General features: G+C 72.8%; 4 protein-coding genes across 5 annotated transcripts in view; 2 read left to right on the top strand and 2 right to left on the bottom strand.

The window, feature by feature from the left end:
* Positions 1-227: 227 nt before the first annotated feature.
* On the bottom strand, positions 228-5,438 carry OXA1L (OXA1L mitochondrial inner membrane insertase). Its single transcript, XM_075490733.1, is given in 11 exon segments — positions 228-409; positions 565-645; positions 1,092-1,254; positions 1,925-1,989; positions 1,992-2,028; positions 2,549-2,713; positions 2,813-2,898; positions 3,717-3,860; positions 3,953-4,238; positions 4,469-4,555; positions 5,100-5,438. Coding segments are annotated over 11 exon segments (1,635 nt in total).
* Positions 5,410-18,665, top strand: RNF31 (ring finger protein 31). 2 transcript variants are annotated; one of them, XM_075490764.1, is made up of 22 exons: positions 5,410-5,507; positions 5,883-6,185; positions 6,216-6,381; positions 7,158-7,316; positions 8,173-8,328; positions 8,801-8,854; positions 9,158-9,209; positions 9,996-10,071; positions 10,938-11,145; positions 11,256-11,498; positions 12,275-12,544; positions 13,243-13,425; positions 14,004-14,219; positions 14,824-14,997; positions 15,081-15,179; positions 15,672-15,761; positions 16,256-16,370; positions 16,486-16,604; positions 16,985-17,098; positions 17,717-17,774; positions 17,892-17,988; positions 18,391-18,665. In XM_075490764.1, the coding sequence occupies exons 2-22, from the start codon at positions 5,896-5,898 to the stop codon at positions 18,611-18,613; spliced, it is 3,162 nt and encodes a 1,053-aa protein (XP_075346879.1). In that variant the 5' UTR covers positions 5,410-5,507; positions 5,883-5,895; the 3' UTR covers positions 18,614-18,665. The 2 variants fall into 2 exon arrangements, with proteins under 2 accessions (XP_075346879.1, XP_075346878.1); XM_075490763.1 differs by having other exon boundaries at positions 11,256-11,520; positions 12,210-12,544.
* Positions 18,666-19,383: 718 nt separating this feature from the next.
* IRF9 (interferon regulatory factor 9) lies at positions 19,384-20,629 on the top strand. Its single transcript, XM_075490731.1, has 3 exons — positions 19,384-19,567; positions 20,340-20,522; positions 20,603-20,629. Exons 1-3 carry the CDS (start codon positions 19,397-19,399, stop codon positions 20,627-20,629), a joined length of 381 nt encoding a protein of 126 aa, XP_075346846.1. The 5' UTR covers positions 19,384-19,396.
* A 9-nt stretch (positions 20,630-20,638) lies between these two features.
* The window catches only part of IPO4 (importin 4), a 14,143-nt gene continuing 11,864 nt past the window's right edge, over positions 20,639-22,917 (bottom strand). Inside the window, exons 27-28 of the mRNA XM_075490730.1 lie at positions 20,730-20,742; positions 20,639-20,668 (exon numbers count right to left, since the gene is read on the bottom strand). Coding sequence (XP_075346845.1) covers positions 20,639-20,668; positions 20,730-20,742 — 43 coding nt within the window. The remainder of the gene's footprint in view (positions 20,669-20,729; positions 20,743-22,917) is intronic.

Genomic DNA, 22,917 nt, shown 5'->3' with positions numbered 1-22,917 from the left:
CGACGGCGGCCGCGCGGCGCCAAACCGCGAAGCGGCGTCCCCGGAGCCACAGGGACCCCCCCGCCCGGCACCGAGTCCCGGCCCCCCGGGCGCTGAGACCCCCCCAGGTAAGGGCAGGGCCCCCAGGGAGCTCCGGGCCCCATCGCGCTTCCTGCCCCCCCCCCCCCCCCATCAAGCCCGAAGTTGCGCCCCCCCGAAACCGGTTTCACCCCCCCCCCCCCGCCCCCCTAATCGGCGTTGAGCCCCCACGAAGCACAGGCACGGGCGGTGTGGGGGGGTGTTTTTATTAGGGTGCCCCCCCTCAGCCCAGTGTCTCCTTCCAGGGGCGCTTGGGGGGGGCCGGGGGGGCGGGGGGGGGCCCCCCCCGGGGGTGCCAGGGGGTTGTGGGCGAAGGTCTGCCGCAGCGGCCCTGTTTGGGGGGGGGGGGGGGGGGGGTGTCAGGGAGGGGCTGGTGCGAGGGGTCCCCGTGCCAGAGAGCGCCTCGTGGCGCAGCCCCTGGTACCACGGGGACCCCCCGCGACGCCGCTCCCCCCCACCCGCGCCGCCGCCGCCGCGCCCGCTCACCCTTGGCGGCCAGGTCGAGGTGGTGCCGCAGCCGCCATTGCCGCTCCTCGCCGCGCTGCGCCGCCCGCGCCTCCCGCCACTCTGCCCCCGCCCCCGTCAGCCGGGGGGGCCGGCGGGGGGGGGGTGCGTGGGACCCCCATAACCATGGAGCCCCCCACAACCCCCCCTGCCCCCCAAAAGTGCCCCATAACCTCCCTAATGCCCCACCGGGGACCTTCTCCAGCCCCCCACCAGCCCCCCAGTGACCTCCCCGGCCCCCATCGCCCCCCCATCACCCCTGTAACCCCCACAACACCTCAAAGACCCCCCCAAAGACCCCCCCCACCATCCCCCATAACCCGTGACCCCCGTAGCCCCCCACAACCCCTCCCAAAGCCCCCCCCACTCACCCTACAGCCCCCCAAAAGCACCCCCATAGATCCCATACAGCCCCCTGTGACCCCGTCTGCTCCCGAGACCCCCCAACCCCCCCCTCCCCGTCCCCCCGCAAGGCCCCCGGCAGCTCGGCGCCCCCGTCCCCCGCTCACCCTGCCGCAGGCGGCCCAGGATGCCCCGCCGGGGCCCGGGGGTGGCGGGGGCCGCGGCGCCGGGGGGGGGCACGCGGAGGCGGGCGCGCAGGGCGGGCACCCGCAGCAGCCCCGTCTGCGCCAGGCTGAAGGTGTTCGACGTCAGCCAATAGGTGAACACCGCCTGCCCCGGGGACACGCCCGCTCAGCGCCCGGGCACGCCCATCCTGGCGGGGACACGCCCGCGGGGCGGGGCCCAGGCGGGGGGGTTCCTGTCCCCCCCAAAGGGTGGGCTACTGCAGCGCTGGCCACGCCCACTGTGAGACCACGCCCCCCACTCCGGACACGCCCACCCAAGGGGGAAGGGCTCCACCCAGCAGGGGAGGGCACTGACCCTCCCATGCCACGCCCACTGCAGAAGCCACACCCACCAGAGGCACCACCCACTCTAGACAAGTCCCAGAAGAGGCTCCTCCCACTGCGGAGGCTCCTCCCACTGGCAGAGACCCCACCCCCAGGATGCCCCTCCCACAACAAGGAGGCTCCACCCCACCCCAGGATGCTCCCTCCCACAGCATGGAGGCTCCACCCCCATCCCAGCAGGCCCCACCAACTGCAAAGGGGGTCCCCGCCCACTGCTCAGAAAGCCCCGCCCACCTGTGAATAAGCCACGCCCCTGGTAGAACACCCCCGCCCCCCTGCCAGAGGCCCCACCCACTGCCAGGAGGCCCCGCCCCCTTCACAGCACAGCCTCTCCCCACCCCCCAGGGTCCCACCCTCTGCTCCCACAGCCCCGCCCCCCGCACAAGCCCCTCCCCCCCGATCAAGCCCCGCCCCCCACGCCTGCCCCTCACCGTGGGGAAGTGGAGGATGAAGGGGAGGAAGAAGAGGGGGAGGAGCCGCAGCACCTGCCGCACCGCCCCTGCCCCGGGCTGGCCACGCCTGTCTCCGCCCCCACCTGCAGGCAGGGCCTGTTTACGTAGGGCCTACAGAAACTGCCCCCCACCCTCCTGTTCATGTAGGGGCGACACCAGCCTCCGCCCCCCCCCCCCGTGTCACCAGCCTCCGCCCCCCCCCGTGTTTACGTGGGACCTACAGCACCGCCCGCGCCCCCCATGTTTACATAGGACCTACACAAACCCGCCCCACGCCCCGCGTTTACGTAAGGCCTACAACCCCCCCCAGCCTCCTTGTTTATGTAGGGCCCACAGAAACCTCCCTGCGCCCCGTGTTTACGTAGGGCCTACAGAACCCCCTCCACCCCCGTGTTTATATAGGACCTACAGAAACCCGCCTCCCCCCTCGTGTTTACATAGACCCTACAGAAACTCTGCTGACCCTCGTGTTTATGCAGGACCTACAGAAATTCCCCTGTTCCCTGCGTTTACATAGAGCCTATATTAAGTTTCCTACTCCCCGTGTTTACATAGGGCCTACAGGACCTCCCCCCCCCCCCGTGTTTACGTAGGCCCCCGCACCTCGAGCACGAGCCAGGTGGAGGCGGTGACCAGCAGCGGCAGGACGTAGTAGGGGTCGGGGGCCGCCAGGTCGGGGAACCAGGCCAGGCCCCCCCGATGCAGCCCCGGCACCGGCGCCGCCGCCATCTTCTGCAGCGCTAGGAAGAAAGAGACGAAGAGGGGGGTCTGGCCGACCCCCCGCCCTCAGACAGGGGGGCCCGGACGCCGGGGCGTGTGTGTGTCCCCCCCCCGGGGACGCCGGGGTCCCCCCGGGCCCCCCCTCACCTGCACCAGGGGCACGAGGAAGCCGCGCAGGGGGTTGACGTCGTGGCGCTTCTGGTAGGCCGCCAGCTCCGAGTAGGCGCGGGCCACTGCGGGAGGGCGGGGCGTGAGAGGAGGCGGGGCTTGAGAAGCCACGCCCCCTGCCTGCCAGCCCCACCCCTCCCAAAAAGTCAGGGCCCCTCCCCTTTACATAAAAGCCACTGTTGCTTTAAACCCCCAACTGCCCTTAAAGCCCCGCCCCACTGGGCCAGGCCCCGCCCACACAGGCTCCAGAAGCCCCTCCTCCACCACAGCCCCGCCTCCAGCGTCGAGGCCCTGCCCCCTTCCCACACCCACCCACTGCTAAAGCCACGCCCCTTGCCCTGAGGCCCCACCCCTGTCCCCCCAGAGCCCGCCCACAGCCTGCAGCAAGCACCCAATTGGAAGCCCCGCCCCAGCTCGCAGACCACGCCCCTGCTCCAAAAGCCCCGCCTACTCATCCCAAGCCCCGCCCAGACATTGCTGCTCCATTACAAGCCACAACTCTCATCCACAAGCCCCGCCCCCTCCACAAGCCCCACCCACTCACTCAAAGCCCCACCCAGGCATTGCTGCCCCCTTCCTCAGGCCCCGCCCCTCCCCATAAACCCCGCCCCCTCACCCTGAGCCCCACCCCAGCCTGCAGTAAGCCCCGCCCAGGCATTGCTGCCCCCTTTTGCCGGCCCCGCCCCTGCTCCACAAGCCCCACCCCTTCCCATAAACCCCACCCCCTCACCCTGAGCCCCGCCCCAGCCTGCAGCAAGCCCCCCCCCCCCCCAGGCATTGCTGCCCCCTTTTGCCAGCCCCGCCCCTCCCCACAAGCCCCACCCCCTCAGCCAGAGCCCCGCCCCCGCCGTAGGCCCCGCCCCCCGGGCGAAGCCCCGCCTACCCTGGAACTGGTCGCTGCCCCGGCGCGCCTCGGCCAGGCGCTGGGAGAGGAGCTGGAGCTGGGGCATGTGGGTGGCCAGCCGGGCCGCCTCGCGCTGGCCCCGCACCAGCAGCGGCAGCAGGGCCAGCCGGGCCCCCAGCGTCCCTGGGGGGCACCGCGGGGGTCAGGGCGGGCTACGGGGCCCCGCCGAGCTCACCCCCCCGGCCGGCCGGCCGCCCCCCCCCAGCCCCGCTCACCGACGGCGATGGCCCCCCACCAGGGCAGCCCCACGTCGAGGTGCAGGAACTGCAGGAAGTTTTGCACCAGCCCCACGGGGGTGAAGGCCCCCAGCCCCAAGTCCTCCAGCCGCACCTCCTCCTCCAGCCCCACGGCGGGGGGCTCTAGAGCCAGGGCGGGGGGCTCCTGACCCACGGCTGGGGGCTCCTGACCCGTGGAGGGGGGGCTCTGCCCCACCGCAGGCTCCGTCCGCCCCACGGCGGGGGGCTCCTGCCCCACGGCAGCCGGGGGGGCCGGGCAGGCTGTCTGGCAGGGGGAAGAGAAGGGGGTGTTACACGGGGGTCTGCCCCACAGCCGCCCCAGAGCCCCCCGTCCTGCCCCGTGGCCCCCCCAGACCCCCCGTCCTGCCCCCCAGACCCCCGGAATCCACCTGATCTGCCCCACAGCCCCCCAACGTGCCCCCATCCTCCCCCACGCCCCCCCAGAGACCTGACTGTGCCCCCCCTCTGCCCCACAGCCCCCCCGAGCCCCCTCACCTGGGCGCTGGCGGTGCTGGCGAGGGCTCGGGGCGCAGGGCCCAGCCCCAGGGGGGGTCTCCGGGGCCAGAGGGGCCCCCGCAGCGTCTGGGGGGAGGGAGCAAGGGGGAGGGTACGTGTGATGTCACGGCCCTCAGCATGACATCATCAGCGCCCGCCCCTCCCACCCAGGCAGCTAGGCCCCTGCGCCCTCCCTCTGCAGAGCACCGACAAGGTCGTGACCTCCATGACGTCGCCGCGGAGACCGACGCTCGCCCCCCACAACAGAACACTGCTAGGGGTGCGACGTCAGAGCCGGCCGTGACGTAATTCTTCAAAAAGCGCGGGAAATCGCCTCAGAAGAGGGGAAAACCGCGAGGGACACGACACAATGAATCCGCGCGATCCCCCCCCGGGGGGAGGGGGGGGAGCTTGCCGTGACGTCATGGCTCCCGGCGACGTCACGACAAAGAGAGGGGACAGAGAAAGGCGGAGAAGGAGGGAGAGGGGGAGCGGGAGGAGAGGACCCCCCCCCACCTCACGGCCGCCGGGCAACCTCACCCGATCGGAGTGACGCCACGGCGCGGGCGTGACGTCAGCAGAGCGGCTGGACGTCACCGCGGAGGTCCCCCTATGCCCCCCCCCGGCTCACCTGTGCCCGCAGGGCCCGGAGGAGCGGCCGGAGCCGCGGGGCCGCCGCCGCCGCCATCATGGTGGCCTGAGGAGAGAGGGGAGAAGGGGCGGGGCTGAGGGCGGACCGGCGGTGTCGCGCATGCGCGAGGGGCGCGGAGCCGGCGACGCCGCGCTCCGCCCCGGCAGGCGCGGGCTGCCCGGCAGGGGGCGTGGCCAAGAGCGGCGGCGCATGCGCAGGCGGGCGACGCAGCGCTCCGCCATAGCGGGTGAGGGCAGCCCGTTCGGGGGCGTGGCCGGGCCGCGTGACGTCGGTCGGGCGGGAAGCCGCTGTCTTCCCCTCTTCCGCCGCCGCCGCCATTTTGAAGGCGCCGTCGGTCGGGGCGGTCGCTGCCGCCGCCGCCGCCTCTCCCCGCCCCCGGCCCCTGAGGTAGGCCGGGGCTCCCCGGTGTGTGCTTCCCTCCCCCACCCCGGCTCCTCCTGGGACCCCCGCGATGGGGCCCCGAGTTCTCCCTGGTACCCCCGGACCCTCACAAACCCGCTCTGGCCGCTCTCTTCCTCACACGGGGACCCCCGGGGGGGTCAGGGGCCCTTTCCTGACAGGACCCCTCCCCCCGGCAGTGGGGGGACGGGACAGCCCTGCAGGGACCCCTCCCGCCGGGTGGTGGGGACCCCCCGCCAGAGGGTTTTGGGGGGCAGCGGGGCAAGGACCCCTTGGGGACCCCATTACTACGGGCGCTGCCCCGCTGACAGCTCGTTACCCTCGTTAACCCCCCCCAAATCCCTCTGTCTCCCCGTTTTGCAGCCCTCGGGCGCTGATGGCGGAAGAGGCTGAGCCCCGTGCCCCCATGCCGGTGGAGGGGGGCTCCCAGGGGGCACCCCCCAACCCAGGGGGGTCACCCCGCATCGCGGACGTCTCCGAGGGGGCACCCCAAGATCCTGAGGGGTCCCCCCACATCGCGGGGTCCTCCGAGGGGTCCCCCCACATCGCGGAGGCCTCCAAGAGGTCACCCCCCAACCCTGAGGGGTCCCCCCACATCACGGGCGCCTCCGAGGGGGCACCCCCCAACCCAGGGGGCTCACCCCAGACCCCCGAGGGGTCCCCCCCGACCCCGGGGGGCTCTGAGGGGTCCCCCCCACCCAGCCTGGGGGCACTGCGGGCGGCGCTGGAGGCGGCTCTGGCCCGGGACCCCGGGGAGGCGACGCCGGCCGAGCTGCGCCCGCTTTTGGGGGTCCCTTTGCCCCCCCCCGCCAAGTGCCGGCACCTGGACGGGGCCCGGCTGCTGCGGGACAACCTGCGCCTGGTACGGGGAGGGGGGACCCCAAAATAGGCAGGGGGGGAATGGGGTATGGGGGGGCTGGGGGGGGAGGAGGGGGGCGATTGGTTTGGGGGGGCAGTGAGGTGATTTTGGGGGCAGTGGGTGGATTTTGGGGGGCAGTGAGGTGATTTAGGGGGGCAGTGGGTGGGTTTAGGTGTTTGGGGTGGATTTTGGGGTCTGGGGGGGCCATGGGGTGGTTCTGGGGCACAGTGGGGTGATTTAGGGGGGCAGTGGGTGGATTTCGGGGTCTTGAGGGGCAGTGAGGTAATTTAGGGGACAGTGGGTGGATTTAGGGGGGCAGTGGGTGGATTTTGGGGTCTGGGGGGGCAGTGAGGTGATTTAGGGGGGCAGTGGGTGGGTTTAGGGGTCAGGGGGGCAGTGAGGTGATTTAGGGGGGCAGTAGGTGGATTTAGGGGAGCAGTGAGATGACTTAGAGGGGCAGTGGGTGGGTTTAGGGGTCTGGGGGGGCATGGGGCGGTTTTGGGGTACAGTGCAGTGATTTAGGGGGGCAGTGGGCGGATTTAGGGGTTGGGGGGGCAACAGGGTGGTTTGGGGGGGCAGTGGGGTATTGCGGGGAGTCTGGGGGGCAGTGGGGTGAGTTGGGGGGCCATGGGGGGATTTGGGGGCGGCAGCGGGGCGGTGTCAATGATGGGGGGGGGCGATTTTGGGGGTTAACGGGGCAATACTGGGGGGTCAGCGAGGTGAGGGGGCACTGGGGGGGTGGCTGGGATTTGGGGTGCCCCTGACGCCCGTTCCCCCAGGAGCCAGGGCAGCTGCCGCAGGGGCTGGGGGGGCTGCGGACGGCGCTGAGCATCCTGGAGAAGTACGGCCGCAACCTGCTGCAGCCCCGGCCCCCCCGGCACTGGCGCACCGTCCGCTTCGGCAACCCCGTCTTCCGCAGCACCGTCGGCGCCATACAGGTACCCCGAACCCCCCCCGCGCCCCCAAAACCTCCCCCCCACCCCGCTGGGACCCCCCAATGTCCCTCTGTGGAGCCCGTGCTTTGCCAGCCCGTGCCGATACCCCGCGGCGTGCCCCCAGATCGCCCCTGTATCCCCTTGTAGCACCCCGATTTTTCTGTGCGGCGCCCCGGGTCTGTCCTGAGACACCCCAAAATGTCCTGGGTCCCCCCAGGGCACCCCGCTGTCCCCTCTAGAGGACCCGAATGCCACCCCAGTCCCCCCCGGGCCCCCAGTACCTCCCCGCAGCACCCCGATATCGGCTTTGTGGCACTGTAACTGTATTTGGGGCACCCCGATATCGTGCTATAGCACCCCAATTCTGCTCGGTACACCCCAGTACTTCGTATGGTACGTCGGTACCCCCTGTAACACCCCAATACCCAGCGCGGTCACCCCGATTTTTGGTGGGATGCCCCCTTATTCCTTCTAGGTCACTTGGATGACCCCAGCAACGCCCCAGTAGCTCTCTTGACCACCCCAATTCTCCCTGGGGAGCCCCAGTACGACCCTGGGGCACCCCAATACTCCCTATAGCACCCCAGTCCCCCCCATATCACCCCAGTTCCCCCCGGGGCACCCCAATATCCCCCTACAGGACCCCAGTTCCCCCCGGGGCACCCCAGTTCCCCCCGGGGCACCCCAATACTCCCCTACAGGACCCCAATACTCCCCTACAGGACCCCAGTCCCCCCCCCACATCACCCCAATCCCCCCTGGGGCACCCCAGTCCCCCCCGTATCACCCCAGTCCCCCCGGGGCACCCTCGTCCCCCCCGCAGCGCCCCAGTGCCCCCTGTGACGGTGCCCCCCCGCAGGGGGGCCGGGGGGTGCTGCGGCTGTTGGGGTACACGGAGGAGACGGGGGAGGGGCTGAGCTTCCCCCCGGGGGCGGGGGCGCCCCACGGCCCCCGCGTGGCCGCCGTCACCGCCGACGTCCTGCTGCTGCGCGCCGAGCTGGACCTCCTGCTGGCCGTGAGCGCTGGGGGGTGCTGGGGTAGACTGGGGGGTGCTGGGAGGGATTGGGAGAAACTGGGAGGCCACTGGGATAAACTGGGGGGCACTGGGAGGGATTGGGGGGTGCTGGGAGGGACTGCAGAGGTCGCTGGGGTAAACTGGGGGGCACTGGGAAGGTGATTGGGAGGGACTGGGAGGTCACTGGCATAAACTGGGGGGCACTGGGAGGGTCTGGAGGGCACTGGGAGGGTCATTGGGACGGACTGGGGGATACTGGGAGGGACTGCAGCGGTCACTGGGGTAAACTGGGGAGCACTGGGAGAAACTGGCGGTTGCTGAGAGGGACTGGGTGGTTACTGGGACGTTATGGCTGGCAGCGGGAGGATCACTGAAATGTACTGGGGGGCATTGGGACATACGGGGGGGCACTGGGAGGGGCACTGGGGCATACTGGGGGGCACTGGGCAGGCTCTGACTCTTCCCCCCCCAGGACCAGCACCCGAACCCCCAGTTCTTCACTGACATCCTGGCAGGGGGGGCTGAGGTGAGCGGGGACTGGGAGGGACTGGGAGTAGCAGAGGGCTGTACTGGGAGAGACTGGGAGGGATTGGGAGGGGCAGAGCGCTGTACTGGGAGGGACTGGGAGGAGCAGAGCGCTGTACTGGGAGAGACTGTGAGCTGCTGGGGGGAGTGCGGGGCTATACTGGGAGGGACTGGGAGGGGGTGGGGATGCACTGGGAGGGGTGGGCGGGGCACTGGGGGTGCCCGGGGATGTACTGGGGGGGGCCGTGGGGCCAAACTGGTCCATACTGGTGTGAACTGGGCGGGGCTCCTCTCCCCACCCCAGGGGCCGCTGGTGCCCGACTCGCTGCCCATAACGGATGGGGAGAGCTCTGCAGGTACAGGGGCTATAGGAGTTCTATAGGGGATGGGGGGGGGTTACGGGGTCTGGGGGGTCTATAGGGGCTCTATAGGGGATGGGGAGGGCTATGGGGTTTGGGGGGGCTCTATAGGGCACAGGGGAGTTAAGGGGTTTGGGGGGGCTCTATAGGGGCTCTATAGCGACAGGTGTGCGACTGGGGGGGGGTGGGAATAGTCTATAGGGGCTGTGGGGGGTCTGGGGGGTCTCTATGGGGCCTGGGGGGGCTTTACATGGGTAGAGCTATAAGTATATAGTAGCTATATAGAATCTATAAGGCTACGTATGTGGTTGTGCGGTATCACACAGATACTATAAAGGTTGTGAGAGTTTGGAGGGGGCCTCTATAGAGAGCTTGTGAAATCTATGGGGTCAGGGAGAGTTCTATATGGGCTGGGGGGTGGTACTGTAGAGGCTACGGGAATTCTATAGGGGCGAGTGGTGGCTCTGTAGGGCCTGGGTGGGGTTCTATAAGTTTTATAAAGCCTGTATGGAGACTGTGGGGAGTTTGGGGGTGGTTCTATAGGGGCTGGGGGGGGGGGGCTCTGTATGGGCGGGCAGGGGCTATGTGGGGTCTGGCAGTGGATCTATAGAAGCTGTATGGGATGTGGGCGGCTCTGTAGGACTTGAGAGGTTTCTATAGAAGCTGTAGAGTTTGTCTGTAATTGGGGAGTGTCTATGGCGTCTGGCATGGGGCCGGGGGGGTCTATAGAGGGTCTGTAGGAGCTCTATAGGGCTGCGTAGGTGCTGAGGGTCCCGCCCCCAGGAGGGACCCCCCCCGGCCGGCCCCGCCCCGACTGCGTCCCCCGGCGCCCGCCCAGCCCCCCCCGAGGGGATCCCAGGTGACGCGTGGCACCCCCGCACCGACGCCCCTATAGCACCCCCGCGCATCCCCTATAGCGCCCCGAAGCGGAGAGCCCTGCCGCACCCCTACCCGACACCCCTATAGCACCCCTACGCGTCCCTGTGCCCCACGGGAGCCCCACAGCCCCCCCAGCATCCCCTGCGGCCTGGGGGATCCCTATAGCCCCCCCACATCCCCTATAGACCCCCAAGATCCTCTTTGGGGGGAGACTCTCCCTATATCGTTCTGTTGGGATCCTTTATAGCCCCATGGGACCCCCCAAATCCCCTATAGCAGCCCCACATCCTGCTGCAAAATCTTCCTATAGCGCCGTGGGGTCCCCACACCACCTCAAATCCCCTGTAACAGCGCTATATGGCTCTACAAATTCCCTATAGCCTCGTGGGACCCCCTTACCACTGTAAATTCCCTATAGCAGCCCCATATTCTCTCCCGAATCCCTTATATTCTCATGGGACCCCCATATCACCCCAAATCCCCTATAGCAGCCCCATATCAGGCCGCAAAATCTTCCTATAGCGCCATGGCGTTCTCATACCACCACAAATCCCCTATAGCAATCTCATATCGGGCCACAGAATCTTCCTATAGCGCCATGCGATCCCCATACTACCCCAAGTCCCCTATAGCAGCCCCATATCCCCCCCCAAATGCCCTATAGCCCCATGGGGCCCACATACCACCCCAAATCCCCTATAGCAGCCCCATATCCCCCCCAAATGCCCTATAGCCCCATGGGACCCCCCACGTCCCCCCGCAAATCCCCTGTAGCAGCCCCACAGGGGGACCGGGGGGGGCTACGGGGATCTATAGGGTGCGTCACGCTTGTTGTTCCCCCCACAGCTCGTCGCTGTCCCCGTGGCCATACGGGGCCTGCCCGCCCCCCGGCGCCGTGGGGCAGCCCCCGACCGCCATGGGGCAGCCCCCCGGCGGCAGCGAGGGCGGGGGCTGGGCCTGCGCCTCCTGCACCTTCCTCAACCCCGGCCCCAGCGTCCTCTGCGGGGTCTGCGAGCGTCCCCGCCTGGCCCGGCGGCCGCCCCCCGCCCCACAGGTCAGTCCGGGGGGCGCCCGGGGGTGCTCCTGGGGGTCCCGGGGGTCGGGGGGGACCCCCACCCCCTGGGGGGACCCCGGCATCCAGCCCCTGCCCTGCCCCCCCCCCAGGGCTGGCAGTGCCCCCACTGCACCTACTGGAACGAGGGCTCGGGGCGGGTGTGCGAGGTCTGTCACCGCACCGGGGGGACGCCGACGCCGCCCCCCGCCTCCCCCCGCCCCGCGGCGACGGCGACGCCGGGGGGACCCAAGCGGGCGGGGGAGCCCCCCGCCCCCAGCCCCTCCCAGGAGGCCGAGCGGCGGCGGCAGGAGCGGCTGCGGGAGGACGGCCGCCGCCTCGTCGCCCTCGTCAGGGTGAGCTCCCGCCGGTCCCGGGGTCCCCGAGGGGCTGGGGGGTCCCTGGGGGGACGGGTGGCCCTTGGGGGGGGCTTCTGACGGGGTCCTCGGGGTTTGGGGGGGGGGGGGGGGGTCCCCCGAGGTTTTGGGTGGCTCTCGGGGACCCCGCGGGCGCCCCCAGGCTGTGGGGCGTCCCCAGGTCCTTGGGGTTGCCCCGTGGTGCCCCCGAGGGCGTCCCCGTGGGTTTGGGGTGGCCGTCGGTGCCCCCCGGGGTGTCACCGGGGCTTTTGGGTGCCCCCAGGGGTGTTCCTAGGGGCTTTTGGGGTGTCCCCAGGGGCTTTGGGGTGTCTCCAAGGGTGTTCCCATGGGTTTTGGGCGCCCCGGGGGTGTCCCCAGGGGTTTGGGTGCCTCCGTGGGTTTTGGGGTGCCTCATGGGTGTCCCCAGGATTCGGGTACCCCATGGGTGTCCCTAGGGGTCGGGGTGTCCCCAGGGGTTTGGGGTGCCCCCAGGGTCGGGGTGCCCCCACGAGCGTCCCCAAAGTTCGAGGTGCCCCGGGGGTGCCCCCAGGGGTTTGGGGTGCCCCCAGGGGTCGGGGTGCTCCCAGGGTCGGGGTGCCCCCACGAGCATCCCCAAAGTTTGGGGGTGCCCCCAGGAGTTTGGGGGTGCCCCCAGGAGTTTGGGGGTGCCCCCAGGGGTCGGGGTGCCCCCAGGGATCGGGGTGCCCCCAGGGTCGGGGTGCCCCGGGGCGGTGCCGGTGGCGGCCCGGGGACACCCGCCCCGTCTCGCTGCGCAGGCGGCGGAGGCGCAGGGGGTGCCGGCGGAGGCGGTGGTGGCGGGGGCGGCGGCGCTGGGGGGCCCGGCGGGGGCGGCGGTGGCGCGGGCGCGGGCGGGGCTGGGGGCGGCGCTGGGGGCGCTGGCGGGGGCGGCAGGGCGGCGGGGGGCGGCCGAGCCGGGGGGGCCGCTGGGGGCCCTGTCCCTGCGGGAGGCCGCCCGCGCCTGGGCCCGCGCCCACGCCCACCCCCAGCGCGCCCTGGAGGCCTGCCTGGGCGCCCGCCGGAGGCAGGTAGGCGGGGGCGGGGCCGGGGAGGGCGGGGCCGGGGGCGGGGCCGGGGAGGGCGGGGCCGGGCTGGGGGTCCCCTGCTGTGCCCTGGGGGGGGGGGGGAGCTGGGAGGGGGACGGCGGGTGTGGCTGGGTGGGGGCGGGGCTTGGGGTGGGGGCGGGGCTACGGGGCAGGGCGCTTCTTCCCTGTGGGGCCTTGGAAGGGAGCTGGGAGGAGCCAGGGGGTGTGGCTTGGTGCGGGGGTGGAGCTTTGGGTGGGGGGTGGAGCTTAGCATGAGGGCGGGGCTACAGGTTGGGGCGGTTCCTCCCCTGTGGGGCCCTGGAAGGGAGCTGGGAGGGGGAGAGGGGGTGTGGCTTGGAGGGTGGGGGCGGGGCTTGGAGGGTGGGCGGGGCTACGGGACGGGGGGTGGTGGCTGTGGTGCCCTGCAGGGGAGTTTGCTGATCGCTGAGGGGGCGGGGCTTAGGGCCTGTGGGCGGGGCTTAGGGCTTGGGGGCGGGGCTACAGGGCGGGGCAGCCTCCCCCGTGGTGCCCTGCAGGGGAGCCGGGGGGCGGGGCTTGGAGGCCGGGGCGGGGCTTAGCGCGGGGGCGGGGCTGGCCTTGCCGGCGGGTGCCTGCGGGGGGGCGGGGCTCAGCGCGCAGTGGGCGGGGCGTGCCGGGGCGTGTCCCCGGGCGCGTCCCCCGTGGTGACGCCGCGGCGGCAGCTGCGGGCGCTGGCGGCGCTGGGGTTCCCGGAGCGGGGCGCGGCGGGCGCCGCCCTCTACCAGAACGGAGGGGCCGTGTGGGGGGCGCTGGGCGACCTGCAGCGGCGGCGGCTGCAGCCCTTCCAGCGGCGGGTGTGGCAGCCCCAGCAGCCGCCCCTCGACTTCGACTGCCCCGACCAGCAGGTGGGCTCCGGGACTGGGGGGGGACTGGGGAGGGACTGGGAGAGGACTGGGGATGACTGGGAGGGGATTGGGAGGGACTGGGGGGGGATTGGGGGGGATAGGAGGGGGCTGGGAGGGGAGTGGGAGGGGCTGGGGGGGATTGGGAGGGACTGGGGGGACTGGGAAGGGGTTTGGGGGCCACTGGGACGGGTGTGAGGTTACTGGGAGGTGCTGGGAAGGGGTTTGGGGTTACTGGCAAGGGGTTTTGGGTTATTGGGAGTTACTAGGTTGGAGTCTGGGGTGACTGAGAGGAGGTGCGGGGTGACTGGGAGTTACTGGGAGGGGGTGTGGGGTTACTAGGAGGGGGTGTGGGTGACTGAGAGTTACTGGGAGGGGGTGTGGGGTTACTGGGAGTTACTGGGAGGGGGTGTGGGGTTACGGGGAGGGGGTGTGGGGTTACTGGGAGTTACTGGGAGGGGGTGTAGAGTTACAGGCAGGGGGTGTGGGGTGACTGGGAGTTACTGGGGGGTCGTGGGGCGATGAGGAGGGCTCGGGGCTGGCTGTGCGGGCCCCGGCTGAGCGGGGGGGCCGGCCCGCAGGCAGTGGCGCGGCGAGTGCTGGCCACGCTGGGGGTGGCCAGCTGGGGCCGGGCGCAGCTGGTGGCCACGCTGGGGCGGGAGCTGGGGCTGGGCCGCGGCCCCCGGGGCCTGGGCGAGCTGGTGGAGGCCGTGGGCCACTGCCCCGACCGCGCCGTCCTGCGCCGCCGCCTGCGCTGCGAGTGCGCCGTGTGCGGCTGGGGGCTGCCCCGGCAGCAGGTACGGGACCGGGGGGCGGGGGGGGACCCTCAGAGGGTGGGGGGACCCCTAAGGGGGGGGACGGGACCGTGGGAGGGAGGGGGGACCCCTAAGGGGGTGAGGGAACCCCTAAGGGGGGGGGACACCCCCGGGCAAGGACCCTCAGAGGGTGGGGACCCCCAGAGAAGTGGGGACCCTGGGTGAGGGTGGGGACCCCGGTTTGAGGTTGGGGTCCCAGTGGGGGGTCGGGGTCCCCCAGTTGGAGGTCAGGGTCCCTCAGTGGGGGGTCAGGGTCCCAGTGGGGGGTCGGGGTCCCCGGTTGGAGATTGGGGGGTCCCAGTGGGGGGTCAGGGTCCCCATGGCGCATTGGGGTCCCCAGTTTGAGGGTGGGGATCCCCAGTTGGAGGTCGGGGTCCCCCATTGGGGGGTCAGGGTCCCCAGTTGGAGGTTGGGGTCTCCAGTTTGAGCCTGGGGACCCTCAGGGGGGGTCGGGGTCCCCAGTTGGAGGTCGGGGGGTCCCAGTGGGAGGTCGGGGTCCCCCAGTGGGGGGTCGGGGTCCGCGGTGGGGGGGTCCCCGGTTGGAGGCCGGGGTCCCCACGGGGTCGGGGTGCCGGCGGGGGCGCAGATGCAGTGGCTGACGTCGTGCGAGTGCCCGCTGTGCCCCGAGTGCTTCCGCCTGCACTTCACCATCGGGGTGAAGGAGCGGCGCGTGGGCGACCTGGTCTGCCCCGCCTGCGCCCGCCCCGACCTGGCCGACGAGGCCCAGCGCCTCTCCTACTTCTCCACCCTCGACATCCAGGTGGGGCCCGGGGGGGGGGCTGGGGGGGGGTTTTGGGGGGGTTTGGGGGGTCTGACCCCGCTCCCCACGCCCGTGCCCCCCAGCTGCGGCAGTGCCTGGACCCCGACACCTACCAGCTCTTCACCCAGAAGCTGACGGAGCTGGAGCTCATGCGGGACCCCAAGTTCATCTGGTGCATCCAGGTGGGGGCAGCTGGGGGGCAGCTGTGGGGCTGGGGGGGGAGATATAGGGTTGGGGGGGGAGCTGTGGGGCTGGGGGAGATATAAGGCTGGGTGGCTTGGAGATGGATGTTGGGGGGATCTGTGGGGCTGGGAGGGGGATCTGGGGGGGGGGGGGGGGAGCGGGGAGATGTATTTTGAGGGAACTATGGGGCTGCGGGGGTGGGGGATGTATATTGGGGGGGTCTGTGGGGCTGCGGGTTCTCTTTGAGGGGGATCTATGGGGCTGGGGGGGTCTCTATAGGTCAGGGGAGCTCTAGGGGCTTTCTGTGGGGCTGGGGGGGCTTTAGGGGGCTGGAGCTCTGCATAGGGCAGGGGGGAGCTGTGGGGCTGGGGGGTCTCTGAGGCTGCGTGTCTTGTTTGGGGGGGATGTGTGGGGCCGGCTGTTCTCTCGGGGGGGATCTGTGGGGCTGGGGCGCCGTGGGGTGACCCCCGCCCGCCCCCCTGCCCCCCCAGTGCTCGTTCGGGTTCATCTTCGAGGCGGAGCAGGGCCCGGCCCAGTGCCCCCAGTGCCACCAGCGCTTCTGCCCCCGCTGCCAGCGCCCGGTGCGGGGCCCGGGGGGGTGTGGGGCAGCTGTGGGGCCCTGCCGGGGGTGCGGGGCCCCATGGGGGGGGGCTATGGGTCAGGATGGGGGGTTCGTATGGGGTGATGGTGGTCGCTATGGGGCAGATGGGTTCCTGTGGGGTGACAGGGGCTGCTCTGGGGCAGATGGACGGTCCCCATGGGGTGGGGGGCCTATGGGTCAGGATGAGGGGTTTCTATGGGGTGATGGGGGTCACTATGGGGTGGGGGAGGCCCCTATGGGGTGGGGCTCTTTATGGGGCAGATAGAGGGGTCCCTATGGGGCGGGGGGGTCGCCATGGGGCAGATGGGGGGCCCTATGGGGTGGGGGCTCTTTATGGGGCAGGCGGGGGGGCCCTATGGGGCAGCGTGCGTCCCCGTGGGGCAGCCGGGGGTCCCGGGGCTCGCGTGGGGTGGGGTGCGGGGCCGCTATGGAGTGCCGGGGCTCGCCGTGGGGTGACGCCGGCCCCGCCCGCAGTGGGACCCCCAGCACGCGACCCTCTCCTGCGCCGAGTTCGGGGCCCGGCTGGGCGCCCGCGACCCCCAAGCGGCGCCCGTGGGGCTGGCGGCCTTCCTGCAGGAGCACGGCATCGGTGGGTGCCCCGCGGCGGCGGGGCCGGGGGCGTCCCCGCCCCACGGCGCGGCGGCGGGGGGGCGGTCGCCGTGGGTACGGCCCTGCCCCACGGCTGCCCCACGGCTGCCCCACAGCGTGCCCGCAGTGCGGGGTGTGGTACGCGCTGGCCCGGGGGGGCTGCATGCACTTCCAGTGCTCCCAGTGCCGCCACCACTTCTGCAGCGGCTGCTACGGCCCCTTCCACGCCAAGGACGTGAGTGGGGCGGAGGGATTCTCTGTGGGGCAGAGGGGGGCTCTGGGGCAGGGGGGGCTCTGTGGGGCAGGGGGAGCTCTGTGGGGCAGAGGAGGGCTCTGTGGGGCAGGGGGGGGCTCTGCCGGGTCTTTGTGGGGGGCTCTGTGGGGTGTTCTGTTCGGGGGGGGCCCTGTGGGGGGCGGCGGGGGGTCCCTGTGGGGCGGGGGTCTCCCTGGGGGGGTCTCTGGGGGGCAGGGGGAGGTCTCCCGGGGTTCGCTATGGGGTAGGGAGGGTCACTGGTGGGACCCTCGTGGGGCGGGAGGATCTGGGGGGGGGGGGGGGGGAGTCCCTATGGGGCGGGGGCCCTATGGGGCGGGCGCCCACGGCTGGCGCTGCCCCAGCGCTGCCCCGAGCGGGGCTGTCCCCTGCGGGGGTCCCTGCACGGCCACCACCCCCGCGACTGCCTCTTCTACCTGCGCGACTGGGAGCCCCCCCGCCTCCAGCGCCTCCTCCGGGTGCGTGGGGCGGCCGTGGGGCGGCCGTGTGGGGCCGTGCTCCGGGGAGGGCTTGGGGGGGAGTCTTGGGGGGCGGCGGGGGCGCGCTTGGGGGTCGCTGCGGGGCGGCTGGGACAGGCTGTGGGGCAGCCGGGGGTGTCCGTGGGGTGCTTCGCTACGGTGGGGCGCTTGGGGTCTCCGGGGGGCACCTGAAGGTCCCTGTGGGGCAGTGGGGGGTCGCTATGGGGCAGCCGTGGGTCTCTATGGGGCACTTGAGGGTTGCTGCTGGGACAGGCCGTGGGGCAGTTGGTTGCTATGGGGCACCTGCGGGTCTGTGTGGGGCAGTTGCTGGTCCCTGTGGGGCAGCTGTGGGTCTCTATGGGGCGCTCTGCTACAGTGGGGCAATTGAGGGGTCACTGTGGGGCAGCGGGGGGTCTCTGTGGGGCGCTTGGGCGTTGCTGTGGGGCCGCTCTGGGTCTCTATGGGGCATTTTGCTACAGGGGGGCACTTGGGGGTCGGTGTGCAGCAGGTGTGTGGGTCTCTATGGGGCAGTTGGGGGTCACTGTGGGGCAGGTGCGGGTCTCTAGGGAGCAGTCCGTGGTCGCTGTGGGTCTCTCTGACCCCCATCCTGCCCCCCAGGAGGGGGGGGTGCCCTTCGACACGGAGCCGCCGGCCGGAGCCCGACCCGTGCCCGGAGGTGGGGACCCCCCGTAACCCCCCCCATCCCTCCCCCCCTCCCCCCGTGCCCCCCAAGCGTGGGGCAGCCCCACGCCTGCCCGTGGGGCAGGGGCGGGCGCTGAGGCTGTGGGCGCAGGCGGCTGCGGGGTGCTGGAGCAGAAGGAGACGCCGGCGGGGCTGCGGGACGAGCCCTGCGGCAGGGAGACCCCCCCGGGGCACGCCGGGCTCTGCCGGTGAGTGGGGGGCACTTGGGGGGCCCTGGGGGGCACTTGGGGGGCCCTGGGGAAGTATCTGGGGACCCTGGGGGTCCCTATGGGGCCTTGAGGGCTCTCTGGGGGTCCCTATGGGTTTCTTTGGGGTCCCTATGGGGCAGCGGGGGGTCTCTGTGGGTCTCTTCGGGTCCCTATGCGGCACTTGGGGGTCCCTAGAGGAGCATTTGGGGACCTTCAGGGCCCCTGTGGGGCATTTGGGGCTCCTATGGGGCACTTGGGGGTCCCCACGAGTCTCTTTGGGGTCCCTGTGGGGCACCTGGGGGTCCCTATGGGGCCTTGAGGGCTCTCTGGGGGGTCGCTATGGGGCACTCGGGGGTCCCGAGGGGGTGTGGCGGCGGGGCGGGCTGACCTCCCGGCCGGCAGGGGGCACTACACCGAGTACCTGGTGCGGCTGATCAACGAGCACCGCCTGGACCCGGCGCTGCTGTACACGCCGGCCGAGCTGCACGCGGCCGCCGAGCGCCACCTGCCGGGCGGGAGGCCGCCCCGCGCCGCCCAGGAGAGCGAGGAGGAGTACGGAGCGCGCCTGCGCCGCCTGCTGGCGCGGGAGGCGCCCCTGGGGACGCGCCCCCCCCCGCGCCGCTGACCACGCCCCCCGCGGGAGGGGGGCGGAGCAATAAAGGCGGTGACGGCCCCTCCCTCCAGTGTCTGCGTGCCGGGGGCGGGGCGAGGGGCGGGGCTGGGTCACGTGATTTCGCGGAAGAGCAGCGGGGAGCGGAGGTGAGCGGCGGCAGCGGGGCCCCAACAGCCCCGTCCCTGTGTCCCCACGGCCCCGGGGTCCCCATGGTTGTCCCTGCTGTCCCTGTCCCCGTGGCTCTGGTGTCCCCCTGTCCCCACGCCCCTGTCGCTGCGTACCCCCAGACGGGGTGTCCCCGTCCCCACGGCCCCGGTGGCCCTGTCCCCATGGATCGGGTGTCCCCACGGCCCCGGTGTCCCCATGGCCTTGCTGTCCCTGTCCCCTGGACCTGATGTCCCTGTGTCCCCTGTCCCCCCCCCCAGAGGGGGTGTCCCTGTCCCCACGGATCGGGTGTCCCCACAGCCCCAGTGTCCCCATACTCCTGCAGTCCCTGTCCCCGTGGCTCTGGTGTCCCCTGTCCCCACGCCCCTGTCGCTGCGTACCCCCAGACGGGCTGTCCCCGTCCCCACGGCCCCGGTGGCCCCACGGCCCCGGTGTCCCTGTCCCCACAGTCCCTGGGTCTGGTGTCCCCACATCCTCTGTCCCCACGGCCCCAGTGGCCCCGTCCCCACGTCCCTGGTGTCCCCGTCCCCCCAGACACGGTGTCCCCTGTCCCCACGTCCCCGGTGTCCCCGTCCCCCCCGTCACGGTGTCCCCTCCCCCCGTCGGCAGGGCCCCGTCCCGGTCCCCAGGATGGCGGGGGGGGGCGGGCGCCGGCTGCGGCCCTGGCTGGTGGCGCAGGTGGAGAGCGGGCGCTTCGCGGGGCTGGTGTGGGACGACGCCGGGCGCTCGGCGCTGCGCATCCCCTGGCAGCACGCGGGGAAGGGCGGGGCCAGGGGCGGTGCCGGCACCGCCCTCTGCCAGGTGAGGGGCGGGGCCTGTGGGGGTGGGGCCGGGGCGGGCGGGGCCAGCAGTGCCTGCTGCCGGGGGAGGGGCGGGGCCGGCAGTGCCTGCTGCCGGGGGACCGGGGCGGGGTCGGGGCGGGTGGGGCCGGGGCGGAGCCTGTGGGGGTGGGCGGGGCCAGCGCTGCCCTCTGCCGGGTGAGGGGCGGGGCCGGCACTACCCGCTGCCGGGTGACAAGGGCGGAGCCTGTGTAGGTGGGGCCGGGGTGGGTGGGGCCAGGGGCGGGGCCCGGGTGGGCGGGGCCGGCACTACCCGCCGCCGGGTGACAAGGGCGGAGCCTGTGTAGGCGGGGCCGGGGTGGGTGGGGCCGGGGCGGGGCCCGGGCGGGCGGGCGCCCGTCACCGCCCCGGTCACGCCTCCTCCCCGCGCGGGCGTGGCAGGCGTGGGCGGAGTTCAAGGGGCGGCTCCGCCCCGGGGCGCGGCCCGACCCCGCCGGCTGGAAGACGCGGCTGCGCTGCGCCCTCAACAAGAGCCCCGAGTTCCAGGAGCTGCCGGCCCGCTCCCGCCTGGAGGGGCCCCGCCCGTACAAGGTGTACCGCCTGCTGCCGCCGCCTGCGCCGCGAGGTGGGGCGGGGACGGGACGGGATGGGCGCGGCGGGGCGGGGGCTGGGGGACGCCAGAGCCGGGGGGACCCCGGGGGGGGGGGGTGGGGTGGGCAGCGGGTGCGGGGGACCCAAACTGGGGGGGCGGGACGGGCACGCGGAGGCGGGGCACCCACGCGTGGGCCCCGCAGGCACACAGCCCCCCAGGCGCGGGGGCTCGCGGACCCCCCGGGAGGCGGCGCTCGGCCCCGCGGCGGGGGGCGGCGGCGAACCCCGCCCGCAGGCGTCGCCCCCCGGCCAAGAGGAGGAGGCGGAGCAGGAGGCGGAGCAGGAGGCGGAGCCGCCCGAGGAGCCCCGCCCCGAGGAGGGGCTCGGTGAGAGCTGGGGGGTGGGGGGGGCGGTGGAGGGAGGAGCTGGGGGTGTGGCCGCCGCGTCTGACCCCGCCCCCCTCCAGCTGAGGCCCCGCCCCCGGCCCCCCTGAAACTGGACATCATGGTGGACAGCCCTGAGCCCCTCCCGCCTGCACAGGGTAAGCCCCGCCCCCGGGTGCTTAGCCCCACCCCCAGCCCTTGCGACCTCACCCCCGGCCACGCCCTCTCCTGCGACCACACCCCAGCCCAGACCCCACCACATCCCTGGCTCTGCCCCTCCTGTGGCCCCGCCCCTCTCTGACTCCACCCCGACCCCACCCTTCTCTCTAGCCCCGCCCCCCCTTACCCTGGCCCCTTCCCAGGAGGGATGGGTGGTTCCCCCGCGGTGGGCGTGTCCCCCTGACTCCACCCTCACCCCTCCCTTTGGCCCCACCCCTCCCTGACCCCACCCTTCCCTGTAGCCCCGCCCCACCCCTCCCTTAGCTCTGGCCCCGCCCCTTCGCTTGGCCCCACCCCTCCCAAACCCCCCTTAGCCCTGGCCCTTCCCAGGGGGGGTGGGCGGTTCCCCCGCGGTGGGCGTGTCCCCCTGACTCCACCCTCACTCCTCCCTTTAGCCCCGCCCCTCCCCGACCCCACCCCTCCCTCTAGCCCCGCCCCAGCCCTGGCCCCTTCCCGGGGGGAGGCGTGTGGGCGGTTCCCCGCAGTGGGCGTGTCCCCTGACTCCACCCTCGCCCTTCCCTTTAGCCCCGCCCCTCTCTGACAACACCCTCGCCCCTCCTTTTGGCCCCACCCCTCCCCACCCCTCCCTCTAGCCCCGCCCCCCCTTAGCCCTGGCCCGTTCTAGGGAGGGGGGTGGCGGCTCCCCCGCGGCGGGCGTGTCCCGGGCGTGTCCCGGCCCCGCCCGACCGCTCCCCCCGCGCAGGCGGCGCCTGCCTGGGCCTGCGGCTCTGGCTGGGGGGGGCGCTGGCCTGGCAGGGCTGGCTGCCCCCCGGCGAGTACCTGCTGGGGCCCCCCGCGCCGCCGGGCGCCGCCCCGCCCCGCCCCGGGCTGCTGCCCCGCCTGCTGCTGCTGCCCGCGCCGAGGCGCTGCCGGGCGCCGCCCCCCCCGCCCTGGGGCGGCTGCTGGCCGGCCTGCGCCCGGGGCTGCTGCTGGCCAGCGCCCGCCGCGGGCTCTTCCTGCGGCGCCGGCCCGGGGCGGGGCCGGGGGCGGGGGCCGGGGGGCTGCACTGCGCGCCCCCCACGCCGGGGCCCCCGCCCGCGGCGCCGCCCTGCCCGCCGGGGAGCTGGTGCAGGCCTTCGACGCCCAGCGCTTCCGGAGGGTGAGTGCCCCGCCCCGCCGCCGCCCCACGAGGGCCCCGTCAGTGCCCCATACTGACCCCATCGGTGCCCCGTAGCAGTCCTGGACCCGCCCACGAGGGCCCCGTCGGTGCCCCAGAGATGCCCCATAGCTGCCCCATGGCTGTCCTGCACCTGCCGCATAAGTGCCCCATAGCTGCCCCCTAACAGCCCCATAGCAGTCCTGGACCCGCCCACGAGGGCCCCGCTGGTGCCCCACACCTGCCCCATAGCTGTCCCGCACCTGCCCCACAAGTGCCCCATAGCTGCCCCATAATGCCCCATAGCGGCCCTGACCCGCCCCACAAGTGCCCCATCGGTGCCCAGAGGTGCCCCACAGCTGCCCCATAACTGTCCTGCACCTGCCCCCTCAGTGCCCCATAAATACCCCAGAACAACCCCATAGCGGCCCTGGACCCGCCCCACCAGAGCCCCAGCACTACCCCCGCCCACCAGTGGTGGGTGCCCCGCCCCACAGTGCCCCACACCCGCCCCACAAGTGCCCTGCGCCCGCCCCGCAGCAGCCCCCTCCCCGCCCCGCAGGCTCTGCCCCACTGACGCCGCCTTCCCCTCCCCAGAGCTGGGGCGGCACCGCGCCGGGCTGGGCCCCCCCAGCCCGAGCCGGGTGACGCTGGCCGTGGGGCAGGAGCTGGGCCCCCACGACGGCCCCCACAACCGCACCCTCGTCCTGCAGGTGGGGGGCGGCCGTGGGGACGGGCTGGGGGGGGGGGGGGGGCAGGCGCGGGGCAGCCCCTCACCGCCCCCTCTCGCCCCCCAGCTCGAGCAAGCCTTCGCCAGCAGCTCCTCGACAGCGTCCCAGCTGCCGCGGGGCAGCCCTGAGCCCCAGCGGCCCCGTGGCGGGAGAGCCGCCTAGCCCGTGTCTGGGGGCCCGCGCGCCCCGTGACAATAAAGCCATGTCGGAGCCGCTGCGGTGTGTGGGGAGCCGCCGTCTTCTCCCCCTTCACCGCCGTCTCCCCCTCGCCGCCATCTTCTCCCCCTCGCCACCATCTTCCCTCACCACTGTCTTCCCTCACCACCGTCTTCCCCTCACCACCGTCTTCTTC

This window comes from Mycteria americana, unplaced genomic scaffold (genome assembly GCF_035582795.1).
Source record: "Mycteria americana isolate JAX WOST 10 ecotype Jacksonville Zoo and Gardens unplaced genomic scaffold, USCA_MyAme_1.0 Scaffold_98, whole genome shotgun sequence".
Classification (NCBI taxonomy): Eukaryota; Metazoa; Chordata; class Aves; order Ciconiiformes; family Ciconiidae; genus Mycteria; species Mycteria americana.
This window is presented reverse-complemented; position numbering and strand designations above follow the sequence as displayed.